Consider the following 9,791-nt stretch of genomic DNA (forward strand, 5'->3'; position numbering starts at 1 on the left):
AGAACCTTTTTCCAACTGACTCTTTAAATACGAAAGTAACTTTGCAAGGTTTTTTCAACATAATTAACTTTAAAGCTGCTCTTCATTAATAGCAGTCCAAAATATTTGTTGCACATAAACACACTAACATATTCAGAGCCTATCTTTAATCATCACTGCTGTGTTTTAAAACAAGGCAGTCCAAAACTTTAAGTTATTTCAAAAAACCTAGTATCAATAACATCTACATCCATTTAAATAAGAATGCATATATATTTTATAAGAACTTTTCACTGACTTCAAAAAGAATAGTCAGTTCATAACACATGACCAATAAACCTAACTTACTTCACTGCTTGCCTCAGCATAAACAGTCCATGTTACTCATTCTTCCCGTTATTGGTTTGGCAGTCTTTGTATGTAAACATTTAGACACAAAAACACAACTTAGATTAAGAACACTAAAAGGCACATTTTTAAATTTGACACACTGCCCCATCCTCTAGGTTTGGCAGTTCGTGACCACTTATCAACTTCTTGCCCTCACAATGGCAAGTCCTTTGGCTACTGCTCACATAGCACATTGGGGTAGCCCTCAACTTCAGGACCACAGCATTCTTATTCTTTTGTCTTGTTTTGCTGCCCAACGACATATTTTTGAGCAGTTTATTGTCATCATCTTTAAGCTTTTTCATCATTATGTCACATCTTTGGTAAAATTTGCATTAATGGTATAAAACAAAACCTGCAACTTTGAAACAGCAATTAGACACTGGTAACAAAACCATTTCTTTTCAAATGACATCAGGTAACATATACATTAATCAAGTAAATTTTAAATGACATTTTTGGTATAATGACAATGCTCAGGAGTTACTTGAGAATACCAGATTTGTGGTTTTTCTCCCCATATTCTTACTCATCAATATTTCTTTTATAGTCAATATCAAGTTTAATTACACATTTAGGTTATCAAATATGTCAAGATCAGCACAATAATTTTACACCCTACTGTAAGTGATATCTGCCTACCTTTTGTGGTACTAGACACATGCCTCTCATACCTATTTTCACATACATCAGTCAGGTTCATCTCCTCAGTTTTAAACACATATACAGTTTTTCAATATCATAATTATCCCTATTTTCAGAAAAAAAAACATTTACATTCAGTCATATTATGGCATTCATTTACCTTTTCTTTTCAGTAAGCTATTCTTTTCTCATCCATATTTCTCATTCCAATTACTTTTCCATTACATTTTCTCTTTAACAATATCCACAATGCTTACATTCATATTGGTCATTTTCTAGTGTACCCAATTTAATTATTCATTTCTTGTCCACAAACAACACACAGCTTCTTACATTATTTCAACACTATTCATATTACTCTGATAGAGAAGAAGGAAAGAAGATAGTAAAAGTTCTGAATGATGAAGAAGGAGGTTGGCAGCACGAAAAGAACCGGAAGTAGTGCTGGCAATGACTCGGATCCCTGGTGCTCGTCAGGCACCTGACAATGCAAAGAGTGCATGTCCCCTGAGGGTTAAACAAATCTCATCTGAGGACATGTACCTTTAAATACACAACATGGTGCAAACATAAGCCCTTTCTGGTCTTTAAGTATATTAGAAATTAATTATTATCTTGTGGAGTTCTTTGCACTTACATAAAGTTACCATAATCATCATTATTCATAAAGTTTTCAGGTTTTTCACTCTACATGCCCCGTATCTTCATTATTAGACTGGCAACAATTAGTATTCAATTGAAAATAAACAGTTCCTAAGCAAAGTCAAACATTACACTACAGTAAATAAACAACAACCTGCCACAGGCCTCACGATCAACAAAACAATAATTCATTTTCAGGTAACACTCAGATATAATAATAATAAAGTCACGCATTACATTAACTGTATATATACATACAGCAGCCTGCCCCCAGTCTCTTTATTAACCAGGCAGTCTTTTATGGTTCATAAAACAGTTACTAAGTCTGGTGGCTTTTTAGGCCTTCTGTTTTCTACATGTTTCACAAAGCTATTCAGATCTTGCCAACGTTTTGTTTCATCAGGTGGTTTTTTAGGTTTTGGAATTTCAAAGTCTTTAGCAAGATACATCATCTCCTGTTTTGCTATCATTTTTTCAGGTGGTTCTTTTTGTTCCTGTAATTCACACTCTTTCAAAACATTAGTTAAAGCTTGCCCTAGTACAGTGTTATCAGGAGGTACATGCATATCATGCCCCTGTGCAACATTACTAAGTGATCTCTCCGATTTAGACCCAGTTTCACTTTCGTTAATACCTGAGAATCTATTTTCACTGGGTTCATCATTACTTTCACTTTCATAACCAGATTCATTCGAGTTAGTCACTTTTAAGCAACAAGGAAAGTTAGTATTATCATTTTCGTCTGTATTTATGCACCTTTCATCATCTGAACTACCACTGATTTCATTTTCGTCATCAGATTCGAGCAGGAAAGCAACTTTTAAACAGTGAGGCAGATTATCACTAGATGCTTCAGCCACTTCGATTTTCGACTCATTTTCTAACCACTGCACATCGTTTGGAGACTCAGGCACTTCTGTTGTATCACTTTGAACGATTTCAGCCTTAACTTCATACTTAGTATAACCGTCATATACTTCGATAACCTTCATTTCACTGTTTCCTTTATTGTCAATTTCAGATAACCGTGCGAAATTCCTACTAGTCTCTTCTGCATCAGAACCACAAAATACCTTACCATCAACAATAATTTCATCTGCACTGCTTATAATGCAATGTTTACTAACGTCCTCCTCTACTTCATTTTCATCTATTAATAATTGTGCACACGTCTTTTGCGTGACGTATTCTACCTTACTTTCCTCTTTATTCATCATAACCTCCCCCACATCTACATCTTTTACCTCAGACACATCATTAACAGTACAAATATTCCCGTTTTCACTCTCCTTTTCTGTCTCCCTTTCTTCCTTTAATAAAGTCTTTTCGCACGATTCCGATACTGAGTTATCTTTATCATATGACATATTAACTTTATTTTCATTTCTACGTTCATCTACTACTGAAACCGGCCAACGGAAGTGTCCGATCCCGCCTCTTCTGTTTCTCTCTACGGCAGCCATCTTGTTCTGACGTCTGCCATTTGTATGTGCTGCCAAGTGCAATGTACGGTGCTCCAGCAAGCGCTGGGCCGAGCACGAACGGTCACATGAGTTTGCACTGGGAACGCCACTATGTATCACTCCGCGCCCGTCTTTCATATGCGCGTCCTTAACCTTCCTGCCCCATAGTTTACATCTTTCCTTCTCGAATCTAATATTTGACATCTTTTCTTTGGGCCCAAAACCAGTTTCCGCGTGAATCTGGCCCGTAACACACGCGGTTTTCAGTTTTCCATTTCGTCTCTAGTTTGGAAATTCCGCGCCATGTATCCTCTACCGCACATCGTACAATTCCCCCTAACTCTCGCACGACCTCTTTGAATTGCGTTTACACGATATCTTTCGTTTTCAGGTCGTTCATTTCGGTCATTACTTTCTCGCAAATAATTGTTGTTATTGTGGGGACGAGATTCGCGATTTCTTCGCCAGTGATCTTCATCCTCGACCCTTTCCAAAAAGGCAGAAAAACTTCTATGGGTACTCCCAACATATCGTTTAGAATCCTCAGGCAATTTCTGCCAAAGAACCCAAACGATCTCGGCTTCAGTTCTTCTTGCTTTTAGGTGTATTAGTTTTCTGTACCATGATTCGCAAAACTCATTCATGGTTTGCCTACCTCTGACATCATACAGTCTGGCCATTAGAAATTCACGCCACAACCGGTCTTGTTTTTGTTCTGACCAGTATTCGACAATAAACTTTTGTTTAAAGGTTTCAAAAGACATCTGGTTAGTATCAAGATTCAACCCCCACCTTTTTGCTTCTCCCGTTAATGCACTGATTACAACATTAATTTTTTCCTGGCCAGACAAGTATTCAGGAAAATTTCTTTCGCAATTCTTCACAAAGTCTAGGGAGTGCCAGCCGTTATGTCTCTTTGCTGGGTCGAATTTTTCCTCGCCCTCTAATATTTTACTGAAAGGCATTTTTTCAGTAAAATGTGTGGGTCCTGATTGTAATTTTCTTACCAAGTCATATATTTTGCCTTGGATTTGTGAAGTGTTATGTTCACACTTCTTTTCGCAAGTAACAATCTGTTTGGTTAGTTCCCTACTTTTTTCTGTTACAGATTGTTTAATCTGTGCAAATTCCGCGTTACATTCTGTTTGTATTTCGGATTTAATACCGAATACCTTTTCGTCCACTTTAGTACAGACTAAGGGTTCTATTTGATCTTGAATTTTAATTACTTAAGAGTCAAATCTTTCGTTAATGTCATCAATTTGTCGTTGTACATTGGCAATATTGCCATTGATGACAGTAATTTCGCTTTTAATACTTTTGATTTCATTACTCACTGTTCCTACCCTTGAGTTGACTTTTTCAATTTGTTTACTAAGTCTGGTACCCTGCATTTCGATTTGTTTACTTTGTTGCCCCAATGCTGCGATTTGTGCCTTAATATTATCACTGTGTGCTGTAATTTGTGCCTTAATATTGTCATTGATATTGTCATTTTGTGCTGCAAATTGTGCAGACAGTATTGTAAGTAAATCAGTCAGATCTGGTGTCTTTTCACTTTTGGTTTCTACCGCATCTCCAGGTTCGAGTCCTACTTCCCTCTCAGTTCTGGTGATTCGAACATATCCCGCGATTCATTAACATAGCCAGTCTTCCACAACATCGCTCATATTGTCTTCCTTAGTACGAGCGACATTCATAGCTTCTATCTGTTTATTGACATCGGCGTGGTACCGTACGTAATTTAACTCGCGCGTAATGCCATCTGTTGGTGTGCTGCCTGAACTGCTCTCGGTTGCATTCTGTTCTCGCGTGTCTAGATTTATTTCTAGTTTCCTGTCCATTTTAGCTATTATTAAGTACTGATACCTTTTATTTTCAATTTAAGCTGAACTTTCACTATCCGTTCTGTCAACTAATGTACAGGTTCGTGCCGCTGGACGTTTTATGTTCACTCTATGTTTGTAAAATTCTAACTACTTATAATTTTTTTTTCGTCCGAGAATGCAAAGTGAACAACGTCCTGTCACGGTCGCCACGTATAACACTGCAGCAGCATTTACGTAGCTTGTACTATGAAATACCAAATTTGGTTTATTACGTAGTATGTCCCCGACTGAACAAATAGTCCTGTCACGGTCGCCACGTATAACACTTCCACCTGCTACTGCTATACCATAACCTCGAAACTGGAGGCAATTTGCAAAACAGAATTATTTTGTTAGAGTGATAATGGTATAAAGCAACAGAGCAGTGTTACCCTCTGAGAGGAATTTTGTTATGTTGACCGTGTTGTACCTAACGGAGGTGGCTTATCGGAAATGAAAGTCAGAATTACGTGAATATTTGAACAGTAACTTAACAAAATTCCTCTCAGAGGGTAACACTGCTCTGTTGCGTTATACCATAATTGCCATAACAAAATAATTCTGTTTTGCAAACTGCCTCCAGCTTTGAGGTTAAGGTATAGCAGTAGCAGTTAGGAGTGTTATACGTGGCTTTTCCGTGACAGGACTATTTGTTCAGTCGGGGACATACTACGTAATAAACCAAATTTGGTATTTCATAGTACAAGCTACGTAAATGCTGCTGCAGTGTTATAGCCCGATACAGCTGGAACATTTTCGCTGCTACATTGGTTCAGCGGGCTTTTTGAATGTGTTTGGGCACTCGAAAAATCCACCGGGCGGCAACATTTATCGTGTTCAAAATGTCTTGCACGTTGTTGACAACTGATCCATGACTGATTTTGCACTTTCACAACTATCATTGTTGTGGTTGCCAGTCCCAAGATTAATTTCATGTAGCTCTCTATGCTACTCTGTCTTGTGCAAGCCTCTTCATCTCCGAATAACCACTGCGACTTACATTGTTTTGAATCTGCTAACTGCATTTATCTCTTGATCTCTCTCTCTCTCTACGAGCTTTACCTTCAGCACTTCCCTCTAGTACAAATATGGTGATTACTTGATATCTCGGAATATGCCCTATCAACGGATCCCTTCTTCTGGTCAGGTTGTGCCATAAGTTTCTTTCCCCTCGAATTCTATTCAGTACCTCCTCATTAGTTACGTGATCTACCCATCTGATCTTCAGCATTCTCCAGCAGCACCACATTTCAAAAGTTTCTATTCTCTTCTTGTTTAAACTGCTTATGGTCCATGTTTCACTTCCATTCATGACTACATTCCGTACAAATACTTCCCGAAAAGACTTCCTAACACCTGAATCTATATTTGATGTAAACAAGTTTCTCTTCTTCAAATATGTTTTTCTTGCTATTGCCACTCTACATTTTATATCTTCTCAGCCGTCATCAGTTACTTTGTTGCCCAAAAAACAATACACATCTACTACTTGCAGTCTCTGGTTTCCTAATCATTCCTTCAGTCTCACCTGATTTAATACAACTACATTCCTTTATCTTTGATTTGCTTTCGTTGTTCGTCTCATATCCTCCTTTCAAGACCTTGTCCATTCCATTGAATTGCTCTTCCAAGGCCTTTCCTGTCTCTGACAGAATTTTGATGATATCGGATAGCCTCAAAGTTTTTATTTCTCCTCCTTGAGTTTTAATTCCTACTATAGATTTTTCTTTGGTTTCGTTTACTGCTTGCTCCGTGTACATATCTACAACTATCTCCTATATTTCGATGTGCTTGTCTGGTTTTCACCAAACGTTCTTAAATAAACGATCGCACTCATATGCATTCTGCCCCAACATGCCTCTCCTGTTACTCAATTCATATTCTCACTGAAACAAGTACCTACATTGGCAGAACGAGGTTATTGACTGACCAGATCACTGTGACGTCTTAAACTGAATGTCCATTGTACAAAAAAAAAAAAACTTTTGCTACATATTTCAGCCTCAGATGGCACCAGTTGTATCGCAACCGGTTTAGCTTTTTCAGTAAGCCATCAGCTACATCTGCATCTACATACAAACTCTGGAAACTACCGTCAAATGCATGGCATAGGGTGTATCGCGTTCCAGTAGGTATTACGTCTTCATCATGTTCCGTTCACGTAAGTAGAAATGGAATAATGATTGTTTAAACGCCTCTTTGCGCGCTGTAAGTAATCTAATCTTGCTCTCGCGATCCCTGTGGGAGCCATACGTAGTGGCTTTTAGTATGTTCCTAGTTCCATCAACTAAAGTTGATTATAGAAGACTTCTAATTAGGTTTAACAAGATATTTTGCAATTGCCTTCAAGCGTTTTCCCTGTTTCTTTCAGCATCTTTGTGACTCCTTCCCATCGTCCGAACACACTTGTGACCATTCGTGATGCCCTTCTTGTATCTGTTCAGTATTCCCCATTAATTGTATTCGGTATGTGTCCCACACACTTGAACAGTAGTCTATGTCACACAAGTGTCTTGCAGGCAGTCCATTGTAGACTGACTGTATTTCCCAAGTATTTTACCAATGAACAGCAGTCTGCCACCCACTTCACCTACCACTGGGGGTACATGTTCACTGCGTTTCGTATCCGAACAGACTGTTACATCCTGATGTTTGTATGAGTTGAACGATTCTACCCATGTCTCACTGACATAGTCGTTCGAAATATGTTTCTTTTTTTGCATTTTGTGACGTGCACAATTTTACATTTTTAAACGTTTAAAGCAATTTGCCAATCTTTGCGCCACTTTGTAATCTTACCAAGATCTGCCTGAATATTTATGCAGCTTCTTACAGTGCTTCATAGTGGATAAGTGCATCACCTGCAAAATGTCTGAAGTTGTTAATATTTTTTGCAAGGTCTTTAACACACATTATGAACAGCGAGGCGCGTTACACAATTCCCCGGCCACACATAAAGTTACTTCTGCTGCTGTGGGTGACCATCTGTCTAACATAACATGCTGTGTCGTCCCAATCAAGAAATCCTCAACCAGTCACAAATTTCGCTTGACATCCTATACGATCGTACTATCGATCATAAGTATAGATGCGGAACGGAATGAAATATCTTTCGGAAATCACGAAATAGTATATCTACCTGACTGCCTTGAATAGTGGCTTTTAGGATGTCATGTGAGAAAAAAAGAGTTTGGTTTCGCATAATCGACATTTATTTGAATCCATGCTGGTTGGCTTGGAGAATGTCCATCTTTTCGAGATATCTAATTATGTTTGAGTTCAGAGTATCTTCTAAGATTTTACAACAAATGGATGGCAAGTATATTGGATTGTAGTTTTGTGAATTACTTCTGCTAGCTTTCTTGTAGACGGATGTGACCTGCGCTTTTTTCTAAGTACTGGGCACTGTTTTTTGTTCGAGGTAATTAGGTAAATTGTGGTTAACCGAGTGGTATAGAACCTGACAGGGATTCCGTCGGACCTTGGAGGCATATTCTAATCCTCAGATGATAGGAATACGTCGCTTAGGGCTGGAAAGGACAATTGAAGTGTTTGTTGCGTGTTTTGCTGATTAGGTTGTTATTTTCTAGTTTCTTGGTCTTATAACTTTCCTGTTTACATCTTTCAGACACTATTGTATCGTATATGTCTTGTAATTAATTGTAACTCTGTTGTTTTATCTTTCACACATAATGTTCATGGAGCACAGTCAGTTGGCTTGTAGAAATATAGTAACTAGCCTCATTTCTTTAATTTCATTCTTCAGGTAATTTTATCAACGCCCAAAATGCTCCATTACTATTTTCATAGAAAAAATATACTCTCATTTTCTGATTACGATAACTTTGGATACTAGCGTACTCACTGACTTTGTTTTCTGTTGTGCTGCCGAATTCTTTGTTGTATGATGAAGCCATACACATTTTTCGCGAACGCTTACATTTACAGATATGTCACCTTGCCTTCCGTGTTGCGAAACATAATGGTCGCAACGATCTCCGTGGGTATAGGAGAATCCTATCCACACTCAGCTGAACTTTCACAGATCAGTGATTTGTAAATTTCAGTTGTGTAGCGGACTGTAACTTAAAATCAAAATTTTACTCTTTTGCTATTTTTAGTCATTTAACATATGAGATGGTTAACCTAGAGTCAAACAGTAACAGAACTTTCTTTCACTTTACAGATAAACATAACGGGTCTCCTCGGCGATGAAGAACTAGGCGAAATCTTCAACCTCGTCCTAGAAGACGCTATCCCAACATTACTTGAACTCGCAGAAGATCCTCTTCTAGGAAAAGTGACATGTCTTCTGAAGGAAACTGCTAATGATTTATTTCAGAAGAACCAGATCACGTTGAACCAACTGCTATGCAAAGCTGGTATAACATTGTTTTGTTTAGGTGGCAAATGAGATAAAATGTATGTAAGGGTCTCATATACGGTCAATGAATGATATGTAATACAGCCCTTTTTGTTTCCTTTATATTCTTCTTAAAAAACACACACCGTTAGAATTAATAAAAGAAGAAAGCGGTAAGAAAAGTATGACAGACTCTAAATAAAAATCAATGATTGTCGATTGAAATGTATTCATTCTTAATCTCCTATGTTTCTGTAGGATTTCATGTTTTTCCTAAGTATTATATTCAATTCAGTTACGAATTACAAAATTAATTACTTAGTTAACAATGAAATCATCATATGATGTTAATGAAAATATTAGAGTTGCTTAATAGAAAAACACTAGGAGACCACATCATTTATCACGTCATATTATCGAGCTATTATAAACACAGGACTC

General features: G+C 37.7%; 1 protein-coding gene across 1 annotated transcript in view; it reads left to right on the top strand.

Annotated features, from left to right (window-relative positions):
- Positions 1-9,569, top strand: part of LOC126149128 (uncharacterized) — a 163,759-nt gene extending 154,190 nt beyond the window's left edge. The window contains exon 6 of the mRNA XM_049915796.1: positions 9,174-9,569. Within this exon, the coding sequence (XP_049771753.1) occupies positions 9,174-9,401 (228 nt within the window). The 3' untranslated portion in view covers positions 9,402-9,569. The remainder of the gene's footprint in view (positions 1-9,173) is intronic.
- The last annotated feature ends 222 nt before the right edge of the window (positions 9,570-9,791 follow it).

The sequence above is a fragment of the Schistocerca cancellata genome, chromosome 2, assembly GCF_023864275.1.
Source record: "Schistocerca cancellata isolate TAMUIC-IGC-003103 chromosome 2, iqSchCanc2.1, whole genome shotgun sequence".
NCBI lineage: Eukaryota > Metazoa > Arthropoda > Insecta > Orthoptera > Acrididae > Schistocerca > Schistocerca cancellata.